The following is a 22453-nucleotide window of genomic DNA, read 5'->3' as shown; positions in this document are numbered from 1 at the left end:
TGCTTTAGTAGGGAGTAGAATAAAAATAAGCTTGTTCTGGTTCCTGGTTATATGCAGATAATCTGTTTTTCCACTTGTGTAATTACCCTTATTAAACTCATGATTCACAAATATGCAGTATTTTTAGATATGTAATTATGGAAGTTGACATATTAAAGATGGACCTTCACAATCTGTTAGGTAGGCCACCACTATCCTAGCCTCTTGACACTTTGCATCATATATCCTTGAGCTACATTTTTCTAAATGCCCGAAACTTTTGACGCATACCATATAAGTTATGAACAAGGTAATGACTAACAAGGTAAAACCTAAAATGATCACGCTGGTGAATTTTTCTTTTCATTCATTATATAACTAGTACCCAGTATATATGCGTCAACTAGTATTACCGTGTAAATCCTTCTCTTTAGGGTGAATACCCACTTGCGCTTTTCTTGCTCGTTTTTTCATGCGATATCGCTGCGTTTTTTTCACACGATTGTCAATGGGACTTTTTAATGTTAAAAACACATCACCCAAAAATTGCAAAGCACCAACTTGCGATGTGTTTTTAACATTAGAAAGTCCCATTGACAATCGCATGAAAAAACGCAGTGATATCGCGTAGAAAAAACACGCAAGAAAAATGCAAGTGTGCAGGAACCCTTAGGTGGGTCAGGAGATCTTATTGTGACTGTCTGAGAAGAACTGTAGAATTGAGTGGAAGTCATTTTTTGGCTATGTTCACACAAGGTGGAATTTGTTGCAGACCGTCCACAGTGGACATTCTGATGCAAAACTACTCTGCATCAAACATCTGTATGTTTGATGCAGATTTTGGTGCAGAATTCACCCCATCATTTGAATAGGCGGACTAAACATTGCAAATCCACTGCTGTAATTGAGATGCTGCAGATCCAAAAATCCACTCAGGGGTCAATTTTGGGAGGATTTAGTGCTGATTCTTTATGCAGCATGTGGGCAAGATTTGGAAAATTCTATCCCTTTTTTTGCTACTGTAAATGCAGTAGATTTTCTGTGCGGAGAGTCAAGATAGAAAACACACAGCAAATCCACCTTATGTGAACAAGGCCTCTCAGTGAGCTTAATTCCTGTGTGATGAAACTGATTAGACTGTGCCACATCAGCTCTTCACAGGGGGGACAGAAACTCCTATTACAGTTACTGCTGTTAATCAGAGGCTTCTGTCATTCACTTATAATGAGCAAGATGACAGTTCATCCTATCAGACTATATACTTATCGTACTCAACTTGTAACTGTCAGTTTTCCTTGAACTCAGCTCCAGCAGGGGGTGTAGACTACTGGCTGTGATGCACATACTATACATATCACATAGACAGAGAAAAGATTCTACTTTTCATTTTTTTTAGTAGTGTTCCCTTACAAGCAACTGCAGAGCATTATACAGAAGTGCAGATGTGAATGTAGAACTACCGCGTTTCCCCGAAAATAAGACAGTGTCTTATATTAATTTTTGTTCAAAAAGATTTAACTTTTTTACTTGTATAGCTGCCTGGACACTATTGAAATTGACTTTTTTAAATTAACTGTTAGCAGGGCTTAATTTTGGAGTAGGGCTTATATTTCAAGCATCCTCAAAAAGCCTGAAAAATCATTTTGCATCCTCAAAAATTCTGGAAAATCATGCTATGTCTTATTTTCAGGGAAACAGGGTAGGTGAGGGATAACACTTAGGCTAACTTCACACGGCAAACCGATATTGGGCAGGGAATCGCAGACCGATATTGCGCTCGCCAACATGTGATTTACTCATGGATATGAGTCGTTTTAATATCCAAACTGCCTCGCATCACTTTGGGGAAGTAGAGAAGTAGAGGATCGCGGAGTTTTTCCCTTTGTTTTCAATAGGGAAACCTTGCATCCCATCGCACCATGTGCACCTAGCATATAGTGCAATGCTGCTGCCGGCCCCATTGAAAAAGAATCACTCATGTGTATGATCCCATTCAAAAGAATGGGGTTCATAGTTGTGCGAGAATTGTGCATTTTACAATGCACAATTTTTTCGGCCTTGTGAAAACAGCCTTATTAAAGTTTGCAGCCACTTCTTTGTGTGAGTCTCCCTGCCTCTAGAAGTGCCCCCCCCTGACTTGTCTCTATAGACTGTTACCTGAGCTCTGTATGTATTGACTTCTGTGTACAGATTTCCTCAGTTCATGCAGAGGGAATGATCATTGCACCAGGGGAAGGAAAGGAGCCTGATAAGTGGAGAAAGAGGCATTTTCTCTAAGTTATATTCCAAATTTCTTATATTTGTTTGTTCTATTGTTCTACTATTCAAGAGTGGTTTTAAAAAATTGATGAGCTATATCGATTTAAGCAACTAATGGCGTGAGAAAAAGATACTAGAGGCAGTTTATTGCTGTGTGGGGTAGAGTCTATTGACCTTCTATGGTTTGTGCTGTCTTTGTTGATGGTTCTTTGTGCCCCTGGGCATTTTGTTTTATAATATGTCTTCCCATATGTTATAATAGGTATGTCAGCGGTATGCTCTCATAATGCTCATTTGTTCTATACTACAAGTCATCTTATTTTGTACTACTCTTTTGTTAATATATAGCTCTTCTGGTTGTTATGTTTTTTAAATTATAAATTAGAACATGAAATCTTAATTAACAAAGATTTGAAGAAAAAAAGATCAAAAGTTGAATTACTTTTTAATGCAATAATAGTATATTACAATCTGTTTACTAAATGATATTCAGATGTTTTCATACATGGATTGAAATACATGTTTTCCAGGATTCATGGCTCCTGAGCTGCTAAATGGAGAGGAATATGATTACTCTGTGGACTACTTCTCTTTGGGTGTAACTTTATATGAAATGATTGCCGCACGTGGTCCGTTCAGATCAAGAGGAGAAAAGGTGACTAAATATTAAAATAGCAAAATATCTAATATGTTCAGTATTATCTAGTATTTCAGTATTTTAACCTACGCACGATACTTTTCATTATAACAAAAATATGTTAACTGGGAATGAATGGCGTATTGTGGATCACAGTCTCAACCATTACAGCCTCAGGGCTCAGTCAGACGGGCGTTTATTGCCGCGATTTGCGCATGCGCATGCGTCCGGCGATTTTTTAAAACCATTGCTTTGCAATGGTATCGGACACATGAGCGCTTTTTATGCGCTCGTCCGATAAATTAGAGAACAGAAATCGCAGATCGCACCTATCTGCGATCTGCGATTCCTGTTCTCTTCTCTATATGCGCTCAATGGGGCCGGCGGCAGCAGCGCCGACCCCAATGAGAACATATAGAAGACAAATCATTCTTCTCTGCCACAGCTGGAACAGCTGTGGCAGAGAAGAACGATGTTTGCCCATTGAATTCAATGGAGCGGCAATACAGCCGCTCCATTGAAAGCAATGGGCTGCCGGCGTGCGCGGGGTTAATTGTCGGGAAGGGGTTAAATATATAACCCCTTTCCTGCAATGCATCCTGAAAAGTGAAAAAATAAAAAAAAAGGATGTACTCACCTGCTCCTGGCAGCCTGAGATCCCCGCGGCCGTCCTGCAGTGGGTGTGAAGGGGGTGTGACTCAGGCTTGCCCCTGATTGGCTCAGCCTGAGCCAATCAGAGGCTGATCTCAGTCACACCCATTCATGAATTCATGAATGGGTGTGACTGAGACTTGCTTCTCATTGGCTCAGCGCTGAGCCAATCAGGGGCAAGCCTGAGTCACACCCCCTTCACACCCACTGCAGGACGGCCGCCGGGATCTCCAGCTGCCGGAAGCAGGTAAGTACATACATTTTTTTTATTTTTTCACTTTTCAGGATGCATTGCAGGAAAGGGGTTATATATTTAACCCCTTCCCGACAATTCATCCCACACTCGCCCGCAGCGCTTGCATTCAATGGAGCCGCTGTATTGCCGTCTCCATTGAATGCAATGCGCTGGACAGCTCCGGCCCGTTTCTAATGAAACGCGGCTAGGAGCAGATTTTCGGGCGATTTTTGGGCCGATTTTTGGGCGCCGGTCACGCGATTTGCGCATGCGCATCCGTCATGCGATGCGCAAATCGCGTGAAAAAACGCCCGTGTGACTAAGGCCTCAAGGCTCATGTCCACAAGTGTGATTTCACCATGTATTATGCACTCAATGCACACCCATGTAGTCAATGAAAGTACATGGATTTTCTTTGATTCATTCACATTGCGGGTAACTAGGCGCGAAAAAGATTGCAGATACTCTATTGCACTGTGTATCACGCAGCGTGAGCCCTATTCTTTTGTATGGGTTGTATATGCAACGCTGTCCATATACAATACATTGCATATGGGCGATGATACATATACAACGCCACTATGATAAAAAGTGGGGAATTAAGTAAAAAAAAGAAAGAAACAAGTCAGACTGTGCATGACAGTGTGCATGGGATACACGCTGTCATGTGCAGGGCACTATCTCTGCCATACACAGCCATAGCCGACTTAACACCAGCTCCCACACAGTAAAACATTGCTTAATCCATGCAGCATTTTATGCATATGCCCATGGGCATGAGCCTTTAGCGATAGAGAATAACTTTGTGCAAGGACTGGGAAGTACATCACCGCTTCTTACAGTACATACATAACACTGGGTCACGTTTCAAGCATTCTTGACTTGTGCGGTGTAGCGCTTCCAGGTTCAGCAATGAATTTGGAATTTTCTAACTTCGGGAGAAAATTTTGTATCTGTAGAGTTCTGAATGATAGTGGAATAGTGTGTGTTCACTTAATAATTGCCTGCGGCTCACAAGCACCACACTTAGCATGGACGCAGGGTGATGTTCACGACTACTAGAAGATAGACTTATGCACTGAAGAGCAGTGTGCACCACAGCTGAAATATGTAGCCCAGATTATAAGCCCGTGCAACACAAAAGTACTACACTCAGCACGGCAACAGGGAACGTACACACAGATAGAAAAAGCCACACACCACACTATGCGGGACGGTAGCACCACTCCAGAGAGAGGGAAGGAAGCCTGGCCCTAACCTAGCAGGGAGGTGATGGGTCCCTGCCTGAAGCGGGGTCATCACCTCGATAAAAGGCGGCCCCACGGGCTTCTTTCTGGGCCCTGGCTGTCCCTATAGGAACCCCTGGAGAGATAAACCGACACGCAAAGCAAAAACAGAAATGAAAAGCAACAATACAACTGAAAAAGAACCTGCAGCAACTTACCTGCAAGTAGAAAAAACACCCAGCACAGGAGAGCTCCAAACTCCCAAGTTCTCCACTCTGGAACGGAATAAGCAGCACTGAGCACCAGGAGGGATGAGAATATATAGCCACTCGGCACCTGAAAAACTGGCAGAGTGAATAGAAAACCACACCTCCAGCCTACTCCCAGGCATGGCTAAGACAGCATGCATCCATCTAGCAAAGGATGACAGTGCCAGCAGACTCTGCTCAGAATCCAGATTTTATTTTTCTAGCAAAAGCATGAATAACAAATAAGCTATCTGGTAGTTGTCCTTGGAACAATCATGAGCTTCCACAACACAGGGACAGGAACTGTGCTGTCAAACCACGCACAGAAACTCTTTCCACAGCAGCCTATAACTTTGCCAAATAGACATGGGGAAGCAAGTTCAGTGTGATGTCCCCCCACTCCACTATCAGTGTGTCACAGGTCCTACTGTGATGGATAGAAGTGGCAAACGAAAGGGAGCAGATGAATAAAAGACCACACTCCTTCTTTGGAAGCAAGTAGGAGGTTGTTCATGGAACTATTGAGGGAGATAAGGCAGAGGGAGGAAAAAGGGAGCTGCTTTCGAGGTCTACTGGCTTTGAAAATACGTAGCCTGTCATGGAGGAAGAGCAATAGAGGGGCTGATGGGGCTTATTACAAAGAGTTCCTGCAGGGAAGTGGAGAAGATGACACACACAACATCAACATGTGTGCACTCCAGCACTTGTAGAAATGCATGCACTATATTAAAGGGGTTTTGTCATAAAAAAAAATTCTATACTCACCTATTCCTCTCCCCTCTGTCTCCTTACCACATCTTCTCCTCACTGAGCTTCTGCAGTGCCTGGAGTCACCTCACCGCAAGCCAGCCGGCTTGTTATGAAGGCTGCATTTCTCACATTCTTTTCCGGCCAGGTCAGTGAAGGTCACGTCCCTGTGCTGTAGCATTCACTGTCTAGGAAGGAATTCTGATCTATTTCAGAGGCAGCTCGCATAAGCAGTCTCTGAAGTAGATCGGCACTCCCCCTGCTGGCCTGTGAGCTATGACGTAATGTACATTGGCTGGCAGGAAGAAGACTGCCAACCAGTGTATGCAACCTCACAGGAAGGCGAGGAATCAGCCAGCTGGAGGTGACGTGATGTCCCCCTCACTGCAGGAGACAGGGAAGACAGGGGTGGTGAATATCTAGCAAGTAGACTGACGGCAGGAATAGGTAAGTATAGAATTTTTCTTTTTAATGACAGAATCCCTTTAATGATATTGAATTTTACTATGTATAATAATAAGGGAAGACACTAGAAGACCGCACTGCTGCCTTAAAGGGTTTATATCAGATTTAAAAACCATGGATTCTGACAAGAACAACACCACTCTTACAACAGTGGTGCTGTTCTTGTAAGAAAGTGGATATGTTTTGCTAATCTGATACAATCCTGTTAACCCTCTAGATGTTGTGGCATCTACGTGGTTGTATACAGGAAGGTGAGTCCCTCTGTCACTCCATCGGTGACAGCATTATACATAAAAATGATAAACAGATTACACTATAAAATTCCCTAGGAGGACTAAAAAGTATAATTAAAGTTTAATAAAATGTATTCAAATAGAAATTCATGGTAGGAAAAGTTAAAACCATTTTTTCCATAAAAAGTGGTTTAGTATCACTGCAATTGCAATAACCTGTATAATAAAGTTAACTTATTTAAAGCAGATGGTGAATGGCATAAAAAAATACAAAAAAACAATGGAACAATTGCTTATTGTAAATCAATCCCACCCAAAGATAATAAATGTAAATCATTCACTTATATGTACCCCAATAAGGTTTTATTAAAAAAAAAGAACTAGAATTACGAATTACTGCAAAATACGAGCTCACAAACAGCTACATCAGTAAAAATAAAGAAGTTCTGGCGCTTGGAATTTAGAGACAAAATTTTTTATTTTTTTCAATGAAGTATGCTATTACTTTGTAGAAGTAGTAAATCACCATAAAAAATGCACTATACATATTTGGCATCACCGTAGTCTTGCTGATATAGTAAAGCTGATAAATGCGCATTCTCAGGTCGGGGGCTTTTAAACGTTTGCTGCCTTTTCTAGATGTGACAAAAGGCTGCATATGATCAAAATATTTTCAGCCTGGTAACTGCAGACGGTGCCGGCTAAAAAAAGCACAAGAGCTGTCTGGTAAAACTATGCCCCCAGGGAAGGTAAGGACAGAAGAGGTTGCCGTGCAATGCATTTTACTGTCCCACTGAAAAGAATGGGCGATGCTTTCCGAGGGACATGCCACAATTTTTTCCCGCATTGTGATGCGATGCGGGAAAAAAATTGCTCATATATATGGCCCAATTTTTTTGAATGGGGTTCATATTTGTGTGATATTTGTGCGTCTCGCAACGCACAAATCTCCCTTGATTTTGTCAGCCATGTGAAAGCGGCCTCAGTGTATCTTAGGCCATACATGTACCAAAAAATTTAATGTGTGCCAGTTAGAAGCTGGAGTACATTTCTGGCATGATAGTAAATTGGTTGGATTGCAGGCAGCCACCCACTTTCTAAAAAAGTAGGGTGTGTGTCCTAGAGATTAAAAAGTTACAATTTATTGTGTGAAGAGTCTTGCACCAAAATTCATAACTTTTTTATAATAGTTTTGCGTTGATAAATTTAAATTTCACCAAGAATATTCCTTAAACTTTACTATTATCACGTTAGTAGATTTTGGTGCTTAGTATTCCATCCTATTTGAAAGGCCCCTTTAGGTGCTATATAAAATATGAACATGTGTCTGTATGAAATAAGTTGCAGACTTTTGTTCTTACTTAGTGTAAAAGCTCTGCTCGCCAATAGTATATCTATAGTACATTGTACGCTATATTAGTATATCGATCTCTTTACACTGATCCTCACTTTTAGGGTTTAAACAGATTTTAGTCCCAATCACGGACGCATAACAGGACGTTTCCATTATCAGAATTCTCGCTCATTAATACTACGTTTGAGAAAGATAGTGCAGGACCTATCTTCTCTCTTCTTTTCTTCTTTCAAACGCACATGTACTAGCGCGGAATTTGAATAGTCCAAAAAAAAAACCACCCCGATTCATGCACTAATACGCTCCATAGCAGAGAGCGCATTAGCGTATGTGCTAATGTGCTTTTGCCCTAAGACTAGTTTCACATAGGCAAGGGCAATATCAGGCCGTGAATCATGGCCCAATATCGCACTTTCCGCCATGTGAAAGCCCCATGGATGTGAAGTGTTTTCATGTAAAAACAGAATCGCATCACAGTGGGGAATCCCTTCATCCCACTGTGACAGCAGCGGCCATCCTCTGTGACAGCAGCGGCAGGGGATTCCTTTTTTCCCGCAGGAAATCCCTTCACCCCCTTCGCGGCTGAAGGGATATCCCTGCCGTGTCTTAAGGGATTCCCCGCAGGGATGAAGGAATTCCCTACTGCTTCTGTCACACCTGCGCCAGAGGATCACAGAGTTTTCCCATTGCTTTCAATAGGGCCAGCGCGGCAAACAATGGGCGATATCGCAAGAAGGTAGAACATGCTTTGGTGCCATGCGGGAAAACATCGCTCATGTGTATGAACCCATTCAAATGTATGGGGTTCATATTTGTGCAAGATTTGTACATCTCGCAACGCACAAATCTTGTGCGATTTTATCACCCATATGAAACTGGCCTGAGGCTGCTCTTACATGCTGTGTCTCTCTACTGCAAAATGCAGGCGAAGAAACACAGATTCTGTCCAGCATCTGGACTCGTCAAATCAAACAGGATAAGGAGTACAGGCACTGGAGCTCCGCCTACGTTTAACGGCAGAAAATGCTTTCATGTAATAACATCCTTAGGGTATATTCACATGGGCATATGCGAGCTGTGCCTACATTCTTGGACACAATTCACATTGCACAGCGTATGGACACACATCCGTGTGCTGTGCGAGACCCCTGGGCAATGGACATTGCATGTCTGATTTCAGTCCATGCAAATAATGGAGATGGAATAATACCTCCACAGTACCACCCATTGGAAGGCAGCATTCCTTCAAGCCAAAGCCAAACTCTTTATACAAGCCTAGTAAGAGTCATTGTTACAAGGCTTGTATAAAGAGTCTAACTTTGTCTTGAAGGAATGCTGCCTTCCAATAGGTGGCACTGTGGAGGTATTATTCAATCTCCCTCCCTTATCTGCATATTACCTAGAGGAGCATGAATGGCCTTTTGCGTCTCCTCACTTACCGTCTAGGTGCTCTCCCTAAGAAAAAAAGATAGCATTTCTGATTCCAGCCATTACACAGATCATAATAGGACATTCTGCAATTTGTTACACGTGAACCATTGTAGTCCATGTGAAAAAAAAGCCTGTGTCTTTTGGGTTATTTTGCTATTATAGGTCCGTTTGCCGTCTATGAAATGCATGGATGTCACACAGACTGAGTATGTGTACGTGTGCATGAGCCTTTACTCTGGTTGTTTAGTTGGAGTCAAGTACTGTATGCTTGTTTAACATTTAGAAATCGAGATTTAGGTGACCTTGATTCCCTTACAAAGGACTACATTGCCCTCTTGTGGTGAACTGCAAAATATACACCTGGTTATGAAAATGTATGTCTGCCAAGTTACTTTATTTTTATATTCCAATCTGTTGTAAAATTTCAGTTATGTCTCTCTTTTTCCAACCATTCCAGTTGTGGCCCATCTATAATCGGGGAAATGATTAACATTCAAGTACCTCTTGTCAGTACTCATTTATCTGTTTATTTGAAATCTGAAAAAGACAAGAATTTCTAGTATATCTTAATAGCATATTTTTTCTCCAAGGAAAAGAATTGTGGAACAATTCCCAGTTCTGCAAATTGAATACATATGAAAAATATGAATAATACTTTTTATTTTGTGCTTTTATGTTTTAGGTAGAGAATAAGGACTTAAAGAACAGAATTCTTAATGATCCAGTAACATACACAGAAAAGTTCAGTAAGGACTGCAAATCCTTCTGCGAAGCCTTACTGGAAAAAGACGTTAAGAAACGTATGGGATTTAGAGATGGAACTTGTAATGATCTGCGAGCAGTTCCTTTCTTCAATCCTATAAATTGGAGGAAACTTGAAGCTGGTATGTCTTATATCTTCATATATGCATATCTGAAGCATAATGTGAAAATCACCCCAAAACTGGTATAACAGTAAAATAAAATCTGAAATCTTGCCGTTTTCACACTGACCTCCATAACAGGCTGTTCTGTTGAGGTCTCTTTTCAGTATTCATCTCTCCCACAGAAGTTAATAAGTCATTTCCAGACTACAGGTTACATATGGCAACTACAAAACATGTCTGTTAATGCTGTCAACATAGCGGACCAGAAGCTACTGCAAGATGGCTACCTCCATAGTCATGTACAGAGAATAGACCAAAAAGTATCAGAAAATAAAAACAGATGAGAAAAAACATATGTTAAATATACTGATATTAATAAACAAAAAAAATATTGGAGATACATTCCCTTTCACATTCATAATCTCTGTTTGCCATCATTCAATATGAGCCTTCCTTGTTTAGTCCAAAGAGTAAAAAATTTGCCCTGGTCATGTGATGAAGACAGAGGCACTGTATTCATCGGAAGACACAGTTCTGAGACTTGAAACTATAACTGTAATCTGTGTGTCTATCACATGATCAAGATGAATTGAAAACACGGGGAATGAATACTGAATTGATACTTTATATATATAAAATGTGTTGAATTTTTCATTATACAAATCCCCTTAAAGGGTTATTCCCATCTCAATCATCATGGCTCAAACCAGGATTGCTGCAGCCAAAGGTAGTCCAGATTACGGAAATAGCCAAGCTGGATGTTCTACACTATTTCCCATAGACGTAAATGGGAGTTGCAGAAATAACATAGTACAGTGAATTATGCTGTTTCTACATCTCAAAAGTTACAGACAGAATAGATTGCTGTGCTATGCTGTTTTCGGAACTCCCATTCATTTCTAGTATAGTTATGGACCAGCATAGAAAAGCCAGTTCAGATATTTTTGTAACCCTATCCACTTCTGGCTGTGGCATACAGATAGCTATTCCCATTTTAGTCATGAGTGACTATAGTCAATGATGATGTATAGTGACTAGAGATGAGCTAGCACGCTCGGTAAGGTCAGTTACTCAAGCGAGCCTCGCTCATCTCGAGTAACTGCCTTCTCCTCCGAGCATGCTCGGGGGGTGGCAGGGGTGAGCAGCCGGAGCCGGGGTGTAGCGGAGGGGGGGGGGGGGGGGGGAGAGAGAGATATCTCTCACTCTCGCCCTGCTCCCCTCCGCTTTTCTCCACCGCCCCCCGCTCACCCCCCCGAGCATTCTCGGAGGAGACGGCAGTTACTCGAGATGAGCAGTGTGCTCGCTCATCTGTAGTGACTTAGCGTGTGCGTTACTTGTCTACTGGCTGATGAATTGTGACAGAGGCCACAGTGGTCAGATGCCATTCTCCTGGCAATATGGCTTCCAGCATTTGAGCAGATATGCCAGGAGAACGGCATCGGGGCTCTGCAACCTCTGATTGGGTGCAGCGGTCATGGTAGCCATTTCTACACAAAGACCAGGTGGAGCGCAGTGCTGCAGCACTGGATCGCTGGGCTGAGGATAGGTAAGTACCACTGGATTTGTTATTTTAACACCTGTGTCCTTGTTCTTAAAAGATTACAATTGAAGAGATAGATCAGCACTCCCAGGGTCATCTTTAAAATAAAACCATTCTTTATTCCTCAGTGAAAAAGTTGCGACGTTTCGATCCTGTTTCTGATCTTTATCAAGCATGTTCTTAAAAAGATATCATAACTGTACAACCCCTTTAGGTTGTTAGAAATAGAAAATTTTAACCATTATGTAATTACAGTGTGGACATCTCATGATGCATTCCAAGGCTTATAATCAACTGACCCCTAATGGAAAGAACAAATGACCCCATGCTTTCAAGCTAAATTTAAGAATAAATCTAACATGTTTGAAGGGTGTGTAATACTAAACTATGCGGACATACCACTGCTAGTAATGTACAGCCACCTATCTGGGCTTATTCTATGTCAGGTTTTAAGAATGAATTTGAGTCTATGTGTTTGGTTTTACTTATGGTTCCATGGGAAAAAATACAACACATCAACCCCTATTCATAATTTACCTTCTCCTAACTAAATCTTAGTCTTGGAGATGAATACATAAAATGTATAATATACCAGGGGACTTTACCTTTACCTTACACTTGCAAAATTCATTTATGTCACCCTAGGAGTCAGTCGTGACTCGGTTCTTGCACCAGGTGACACATTTCCTTTACCTTACACTTGGAAAATGCATTTTTGTTTTTGATACTATCTTTATTTTAACTAACTGAAATCTTGGAAACATAAAGTAGAATATTCTGGCAATTACAAAGCAGATAATATATATAAAGGGGAAAGCCCTCACTGACTGACTGACTCGCCACTAATTCCCAAACTTTCCGGTGTTGTACAAACTTGAAATTTTCCACAACCATTCTTTAGGTCCTAAGGAAGTAAATGAAAGGGGTTTCAACTCGATTATTCAATTCTAAGCATTAGTATTCTATAGCAACTGAGGCCGCGGGTGTTTGTAGGGAATGTAGTCTGCTCGTAATCTGCTCATGTGATCAGGGGTGGAGCTCTGAGCCCAGGTGATTGATCACATGACATAACTCACTCACAGACAGGTGGTCATTAGTATTTTGACTTAAGAATCTGTCCTATTTTACATCTATGACTCTAGAAGAGCTTAAATCTACAGCAAATGATGACTGTATTTGCCCTTGCCCTGTTACATGTTCAAGTTTTCTATTTTCAGTACATTGTGTGATTACGTCAAGGGGTTCCATCACGGGTGCAGAAAGCAGCACTATGACCAAAGTCCTGAATGGAAACAAATTCAACCAATCACTTGCATTGTGAAATGAACACCATTTTGGTGTCTGTTTTACAAGAGTTCCGTTTGTTTCTGTTATATTTGGATTATAGAATAATGTAGCCAACTATGCTATACTTCACTCCAAATAAAATTGAAATGAACGGAAATCTCGTAAAACAGACACCAAAGTGGTATTGATTTCACAACGCAAGTGAATGGTTTCCATTTGCTTCTGTTCAGGGCTTCTGTCATAGTGCTGTGGGAACACCCCTTAACACTCATCATACAATGTTCAGAACTTTTTCTTGTGGAAAATGGGAGTATTATAGTGTATTTTGGGATATGGTTTTTCCCTTTACTTCCGTTAGTATGTAATTCTCTATGAATTCACAGTTCTTTGTTTTGTTTAATCCAACAGGTATTCTTCCTCCACCATTTGCCCCTGACTCCAAAACAGTGTATGCTAAGGATATTCAGGATGTAGGAGCATTTTCAACAGTGAAAGGAATCAACCTTGAGGATAGTGATAAGGAATTCTTTGATGAATTTGCTTCTGGCAACATTCCTATACCATGGCAAGAAGAAATGATTGAAACTGGAATCTATGAGGAACTGAATGCAGAATTGAATGACGTCGGCCACAATTCCACTGCAAATGACAGCGCTAAGTCTGGAGTATGTCGAATTGCATAAAAAAAGTTTCCCACTTTCTCCAGATATGCAAAAATATTATTTATCTAATCTTTTTCTCTGTATTTTAAGAACTTCACACTAGGCTGTTGAAGTATTCTGAACTATGAAGCACTTAAATATGTAAATGACATAAGTGCAAATATAATTGCCCCTCCCCATCCCCTTAAAGAATTCACCACATATAATAATTGGAAACAGGACTCTATATGGACCAGAGATACAATTACCAGCACCTACAATGAAGCCCTCTATGATAAATGTATCATGCACATTATCTCAGGCTCATAAAGGGAGGTGTTTTTGTTGTTATAAAATGACTTTTTGAACTTGGATTTTGCCAGCACTGAATGTCTTGGACTTGATGTATTGATTGGACATGGGACTGTTGAAAAAGTTTTTTTCTAAACATATGAACAAGATACAGATATAAATTTGATTACATGGTAATTTTGCTGAGGGAATTCCTGCATAAAAGGGGATTCCTATCTGAGTCAATCATAGCTGCAATGGCTAGAGGCAACCATAATTACAGAAACAGCCTAAGGCATCATTCATATCAGCACTGTAGGGTCCTTTCAGAGTTTCTGGTGCAGATCTAACGAAAAAAGGTTTGGTATGGTGTTAGCCAGTAGAGCAAAGTGTGATTGTTCTCCTTGAGAGAAACCAAGTAGTCTTGTAGATATGATACCTTTTAATAGCTAACAAAAATACATGATGTTACAGCAAGCTTTCAGGTGGTTATTATCGACCCTTCATCAGGCTTTTTGGCATGCTACACTATTGCTCTATTGATACTGCGCTATATTATCCAGGAAAATTTCATCCAGCATGCCTGTAGCCAGATGGACCCCATTTTAGTCAGTGGGATCTGTCTGGCACCACTGACTAGCCTGCGTTGAATTTGGTGGTTCAAGTATTTTAGTTGCTTGGCTCTGAAATTGGAGCCGAACAACAGACATACAAGGCAGGTGTGAAAGGGGCCTTACTGGCTGTTTTGTGCTGTTTCTGATTCCATTCCCATAGAAGTGAATGAGTGTTAAAGAAACAGCATAGCACATGGAGCTACACTGTTTCTGCAACTTGGGAGCTACGGGGATTGTTTGTAGTCTATAACGATGGAGAAACATAGATCTGCATAGTAGCTGAAGACGTAAAATAGTAAGATATTTTTTACTAAAGTGGTTTTCCAGTATTTTTATATTGATGACCTATCCGTGTGATAGATCATCATTATCATATCAGTGGGTATCCAACTACTGTCACCCCCGCTAATCAGCTGTTTGAAAGGACTGTAACACTATAGCCAGTGCTGCAGCCTCTTCATTGTATACTAGGCATGGCAATCTACGTTGCATAGCCTTGTATTGCGGCTGGATGCCATTAATTCGAATAGGACTAAGCTGCAGAAAGGCATGTTTCTTATGAACATCATGTCAGAGGCCAAAGAAGAGGTTACAGAGTTCTTCCGAGTGCTACAGTCCCTTCAAAGAGCTCGTCAGTGGGGTGTTTTGGGAGTCAGATCCCCACAAGTCTGATATTGGTGACCAAGTTTAAAGCGTACCTTAGTTTTCAACCACGTATCTAAAATATAACAGGTTTCCTTGCCCTCTCATTTGCTGCTGTTTGCACACTTTCATGTTTATAAGTTCTGATTTTCAGGTGGTCTTCCCCATTTTTCTGCTGCTTGCAATCCACATTCAGGCAGGGGGCATGTCACAATCATACCATTCTGCCAGTAGTTTACTGTTCTGCACTTCCCTGCCCTGACTTCCCATGCTGCATTGTACTATCAGTGAGGCAGTATCTGAATGCAGATGATAAAGTCTTATTTTTATTATTTTTTCATGTGCTTATATATCAGCACTAGAGATGAGCGAGCACGCTCGGTAAGGTCAGTTACTCGAGCGAGCCTCGCTCATCTCGAGTAACTGCCTTCTCCTCCAAGCGTGCTCGGAGAGGGCAGCGGGGGGTGGTGGGGGAGAGTGGGAGGGAGCGGAGGGTGGGGGAGTGAGAGAAATCTCTCTCTCCCCCCCGAGCATACTCGGAGGAGAAGGCAGTTACTCGAGATGAGCGAGGCTTGCTCATCTCTAATCAGCATATAAAATTGTGGACACTGTGTAATTTATTTTATATCCCAATACAGTGCCCAAGCTGAGTTCTCTATGGCATGAGGATGAATATACATATTGGTGTATATATAGATGTACATGAAGTTCTTCTCGAGTGTATCACATTTTTTGCTACGCGGTATATTTACATGTTCTCGTGTAGTGCCACTGTCATTAATATTGAGTTGCATCCCCGGCTTAAGATAGAAGCCATAGCAGAATATGCAGCATCAGACAACTTAATCTTTACAATGACCAAAGCTACTTATGCAGAACTTTGTATGTATAAAACACATACATACAAAATGGTGTATATATAATTTAACTTTTCAATTTATCCTTAAAATAACCCTAAAGTATGTAACATTTAGATCATTTGCCCTACATCCCTGTATCTGTAATCATGATATTATCATGATATAAAAAGGATTGATACACAGAAAGTTTATCTGATAAGATTTGTATCTGTAAAAATGTAACTTCCTCTAGATGTGTTGCACACTACTAACTTTAGCAGCTCTCACAATTTATATATATTTGAGATAATATCTTACTATCATGTCTTCATTGATTGGATGTATGATATTTTAATAGAGAAACATTGAGGCTGTTTAAATTATTTTAATGTTAGAAGCTAATAGACTTGAAATGGAATAGAAAATGGCAACATTCGTCTTAATGAGATGGGCTGCCTTTAACAAAATACCAATGCTACAGTTACAATTTTCTGTTAGGTAACATATTTGATGAAAATGAATCTGTGTCACAAGAACATTAAAGTAGGTTCATAATTTGTATAAAAGTTTTAAAATATATTTTCAACGAAAATACTACGATAGTTAAGTGAGTGAGCACAATGATGTTATTTTAAGCTGAAATTGTAGAAAAATTTTATTTTCCTAATATATATATTTCTTAATTCAGAACATCTCAGTGAATGCTATATCCTTGTTTTCATGACATATAGTTGCTTTGTGTTACATTTCGGTTAAGCATGTGCATTTGAAATGTGAACATATCTGCTTTGTATACTGCTGAAAATCCTGTATAGAATGACTTTGTTAAACTTTAAAATAAAAATGAGAAAAATAATTGTTTTTCTTAAACAATTAGTTGTTATCTTTTTGGAATTTTCTATGATTACATTTTATTTTTGCCTAAAAGAGGTTGTTTTTTTGTGACATTAGCAATGAGGTTACATTCATAAACAGATTTGTTGTTGAAATTTCAGCAGATAGATCAAACAACTGAATGTGATTTGCAGGAATTAGGCATATGTACTGAAACAACTCCATCCAGATGTGCGGAATGAATTTTTAGTCATATAAATCTCTGCAACAAATTTGCTAAGTATGAACATACAGTTGCAAAAAACTTAAGTGAACCCTTGGGAATTACCTGGATTTCTGCAGTGCTTACAACCTTACAAAAAGGTTTTTATTTTTTTCTGGACAAATTGTTTGCGTTTCTTACAAACTTTTGGGTGCTGATTCCAAATTTGCTTTCAAATTTTGACAATCTGGAACAGATTTACAGACAATAACAGTAGAATAAAGAAATGTAGATATAATTGCAATTCAATAAACCCTGTATAGGGTAACCTGTTATAAGCATAACATAAGATCACCAGATGGCAGATGCATAATAACAATTAATTTCAATAAGTGGCATGAAAATTTGGGGAGTTGGATGCAATGTTTGCATATGTCACTTATTTCTTTCATGTATGCCAGTGTTCTCCCTTGGAGTATTCCAGCATTAACCAGATGGTATCTCAGGCATCCACTTTTGTTCATACTGTTTTTTTAATTACACATATGTCCTGGTCAGATCTTTGACAATGCTCATCTGATAAGTCACTGCATCTTTCCGTGAAGTAGTCAAGGTGTGAGGGAATGAAATGTACTTTGAAGGACATGTTGCATCCCAAATCTTTGAATGATTTCAACATGTCGGTCACAATCTGTTCTATCTGGATAAGTTGGGGGCTTCGGTGGAAAAGTGGCAAATGAGATTTAGCACTGATAAATGCAAAGATATGCACATGGGCAGAGGAAATACATGTCACCATCACACACTAAATGCGAAACCACTGGGAAAAATTGACATGGAAAAGAACTTGGGGATTTTGGTTAACTGTAAGCTTACCTGGAGCAACCAGAGTCAGGCAGCTGCTGCCAAGGCAAATAGGATCAAGGGGTGCATCAAAAGAGGTCTAGGGGCACATGACGAGAGCATAGTTCTTCTTCTTTACAAGTCACTAGTCAGACCACGCATGGAATATTGTATATAGCTTTGGGTATCTGTACTCAAGAAGGACATATCAGAGCTTGAGCGGGTACAAAGGCGGGCAACTAAAGTAATAAATGGAATGGGTGGGCTACCATACCCAGAGAGGTTATCAAAATTGGGATTATTTAGTTTGGAAAAAGATGACTGAGGAGCGACCTAATAACTATGTACAGATATATCAGGAGTCAATACAGAGATTTCTCCCACTGTCAGGGAAATTCTGCGTACAGCACCAATCAGGCCCACTCCAATACCCCGTTGCCAGCGGTAAAGAAGAAACACCACACATGGAGGTCTGGTATAGTTCCTCCCATGGGGAGTAACTGTGCACTTTATTACAGATTACATGGCGCTTTATACCCCTTATCATTATATCACACGTCATTAGAAGTGTGTCTTATTGGCTCAAATCCACCGCATAACCATATATGTGATGTCCACAGTTCTGCCTGAGGCAGTATTAGTCATATACATAGTTACACAGTTTTTATCTAGATACTTGGAAAATAGCCAAGCACGAGGCCTTCGTATCCGGTTCTTCCTTGCAGTTTTCAAGATACATCTCACTTCGCCTTGCAAAGCCTTGGCATATCTGATATGATTTTTAAGGCTACATATTAAGTTTTTGCACTTTAGCATTGCATAGAACTTGCATACAGGTATAAAAGCATAAAAAACATATGTCAATATATACATATACCCTCACAAACCCCCCTAAAAACTTATTATGGAGATCAAGCACCAGGCCTCGCACTCTCCCTCAGTCGCCTCTCCCTTGAGTCGGGGTTTCCCCACTGCCCGAAAGGCCCTACTCCTAGGAGGGGGGATCCCTACCTCAACTCAGAAGGAGGCCATGGATTCCCTGCGCTCATTTTCCGGGCATCCATACCCTCTATCTGTACAAGTTAACACCCCGTAGAGTGCGCCCTCGCTGGAACCTATGGTCTTTTACACTATCCCTAGTCAAATGGGAAATCCACTGACAGTCAATCTTAGGAGACCTAGTATTAGTCCATCTCTCCATGTCTTTGGTAGCGTACGGTGGTTGGAATTATCGGGACTGGCTCTTCATCTTTTTCCAACAAGGGAAATGTCGGTGTCACATTGTCCAGTCCCTTACTCATACTCTTTTTGATCAAGGGGATAATACACGTACAGGAAATCAGCAGGACTAACAAAACAATGCCCAAGATTATGCCAACTTGAATCAGGACTTTCTGCTATCCCTTCAACCATGAGAAGTATTGGTCGCAGGGATCTGTAACCCCTAAATTCCTTTTGAGTTCTTCTGACAGACAGGTTAATTTTTTAATAGCAACAGTCACTTTGCCTGTAGGTCCGGTGTTATCGGAAATGTAGGTGCAGCAAGTTTTACCAATCATCCTACATACTCCACCTCTTTCTGCTAAAATCATATCCAGGGCCATTGTATTCTGGAACGTCATAGATGCAGTGGGCCCTAACTGGTCAGCTAACCCTTGCAAAGCATCCCTGGTGTAGTTTACAAACCTCTGCTGATTGTAATAGATATAATTTATCCAATCTACATTCTTATTAACAGTGACAATAGCAAATAAGGACTCAAAACCTGCTTTAACCTGATCTCTAGCCTTAAATTCATCTGGCAGCCCCCTTGGCACTCCTATTGCATCTATATATACATGTGGATCAAAGCTACCACCTGCAGCGTCAACTTCTCTTTTAGTATGTTGCGGTGTTGGATTCTCACCCTCAGTGTAGTCTTCATATTGCACATTTGATTGTATTAATTTGTTCTGATCCCTGAAACAGGGAGCTAGTGTACAGTAGTCAAAGGTGTATGTGGCTATGTGTGTGTTAGAGGAATTGTACAAAAATGCCACTTCCCCTTCATATTCTCCGGACCAGGTGTTCCAGTTTCCCTCCTTTCCTGCCCCTGAACGTGTGACAGCCACTTCCGCCCAGGTCCCCCACCCTGCCCATAGCATGTAATGGATATGCAGGATCATGAGTTCTGTGCTCCGGGACCCAGGGCCTTTTTGCAGTGCAAGGCGTGGATCCAAGTGGGCTTTCCTTCGAGCTTGACTGCAGTTGGGGTAGGAACCTGGTAGAGTCCTTCTCTCTCAAACTTTTTCACATAGACCCGGTCACCTGGTTTCAGGTCTCCACTTTTTCAGGTAGAAATAGGGCCTCCATGAGACTCTGCACCGCTGCATCATTCTTAATTGGCTGTCCTACTGAGGTAATAAACTGTCTGGCTTTCTATATTGGGCAGTACTCATGAGCTATGCCAAATGTATACCGGGAATCAGTGTAAATGTTTGCCGTCTTACCTTCTGCCACTCTACATGCCTCAGTGAGAGCCTTCAGTTCTGCTTCTTGTGCTGAGACATGCGAAGGCAGAGCTTCTGCTTTTAGGACATCTTGTTGTGTGACCACTGCATATCCAATGTGGAGTCATCAATCCTCACCCTGGGACCATCTATAAAAAACTCAAAATATGCATTGTTAACAGGGGTTCCAGTAACTGTTTTTAAAACTTAAAGCAATGCTAGACAATCGTGCTGATATTGTATTTCACATAGATCAGAATCTTGTTGCAAAAAATTTAAAAAGAGCTGATCTGCAATACCTAGATCACCTATGCCTTCTCTTCCCCCCTTTGAACCAGAATACTCAATTGGAAAACAGTAGCCGGGTTCAAAGTAGTAGAACATTGGAAAAAGATGCTATGAGGCATAAAGAGGGCTGGATCTGACAGGCCAGAGATTAAGTGCTTGGGTTGCACTTGTGTGCATATGCTCTGGATGTCAAGAGGGGTGAGGACCACTAGGGGGTAGTCCAGAACAGTAACCTTGTTCCCCTCTCAGAAGTCATGGACCATGCGGTAGGTCTTTGTGTCTTTTCTTGACTGGAAAAGAAAGGTGTTTGCTTGAGGACATTTCTCGCACTAAACCTCATTGGAACCAAGTCTGCCACAAATCTCCAACAATTCTTGTGGGAAACTAAAAGGATGCTGTTTGACTCATACCATAATAGGGGGTACATTTAATTTCCCTATGTCTGTCTTGGAGGTGGCCAACAATTTGTCAGGACCTGTGGAAAACACATGAGTCGGATCCACCAAGAGAACAGTTAGTTTACAAAATTCTTCTGAACTGGCACCTGAGGTCTCAACCCGTACCGATCCATCCGGTGAGAATTTGATGGATGCAGATAAGGCCTGTAAGATGTTAGCGCCAATAACAGAGACATGAGTTACATCAGGGCAGAATAATCTACAAACATCTATCCATATTTGAAATGGGATATCCTTTAAGCAAATTCATCTGATCCTGCCTGCAATGTCTCATCAAATTTGAGACAAAACAAATCTTTTACTGGCTGCTCAATATTCTCACCCCCTCCTTTGTGGCCAAGAGAGGGATGACCCATTACGTACTTTTACATCATCTAGCTCCACCCCTTCATTTCTGGCCGTTTGCATGTTTCTTCATACTTTCATTTAAATGGTACAATCTGCACATCCACATCACAAACAAGTAAAATCTTATGCAGAAGGGGGAAGGAAAACGTTTTTCCCCAGTCAATACCTGCATCACACATTTTACATTCATCACAGTCTGAACACGGGTCATTAACTCTCATCCATCCATGCGGTCGAGTCTGCTTCGTCACCCCCCCATTTGAAGGTGTACCAGTACATACAGATACACAGAAAAAAGTGTAACATCAGTTTAAAAACATTGAGGTGAGTGCCATAATGTTATAAAGTACATGAGATGAGATTGTGAATGAGTGCTATTTTTGACATTTTGTGTGAAAAAGTTTGCTGAGTGACTGAGACATTATATCTTTCTTATTTACTGAAGCTATTATATGCTATATTAAACACTGATGTATTTTAGAATGCATGGGCATCTTTCAGCCCCCCTGTCTTTCCTTCTCTATCTGTGACCCTGAGCAAAGAGTGAAGTCTGAGAATGCCAACCCCATCTTTGCAAAATAACTGACATCTCTCTATGAATATAAAAAACACACATTGAACAAAGTTGTTTTAGTTTAACTATTCCTTGCATTTAAACTCATGAATAATACATATGCTGGGACCTTCTGACAATGCAACATGTTCTGCATTTTTAGCCCCTGTATTCTTAAAAGCCCCCATAGGATGTGAGTGGGGTATAACTTTCTTACACTTGTATGAAAGAGACCAAGACATGTCCATTTGTG

The 22453-nt window shown here is 40.8% G+C and overlaps 1 protein-coding gene across 1 annotated transcript in view; it reads left to right on the top strand.

The window, feature by feature from the left end:
• GRK1 (G protein-coupled receptor kinase 1) overlaps positions 1–13841 on the top strand; it is a 68680-nt gene extending 54839 nt beyond the window's left edge. Inside the window, exons 5-7 of the mRNA XM_066592892.1 lie at positions 2769–2893; positions 10148–10349; positions 13567–13841. Coding sequence (XP_066448989.1) covers positions 2769–2893; positions 10148–10349; positions 13567–13841 — 602 coding nt within the window. The remainder of the gene's footprint in view (positions 1–2768; positions 2894–10147; positions 10350–13566) is intronic.
• Positions 13842–22453: the final 8612 nt, after the last annotated feature.

The sequence above is a fragment of the Eleutherodactylus coqui genome, chromosome 1 (assembly GCF_035609145.1).
Source record: "Eleutherodactylus coqui strain aEleCoq1 chromosome 1, aEleCoq1.hap1, whole genome shotgun sequence".
Lineage (NCBI taxonomy): Eukaryota > Metazoa > Chordata > Amphibia > Anura > Eleutherodactylidae > Eleutherodactylus > Eleutherodactylus coqui.
Note: the sequence above shows the minus strand (reverse complement) of the source record. Positions and strands in the feature narration are given on the sequence as shown.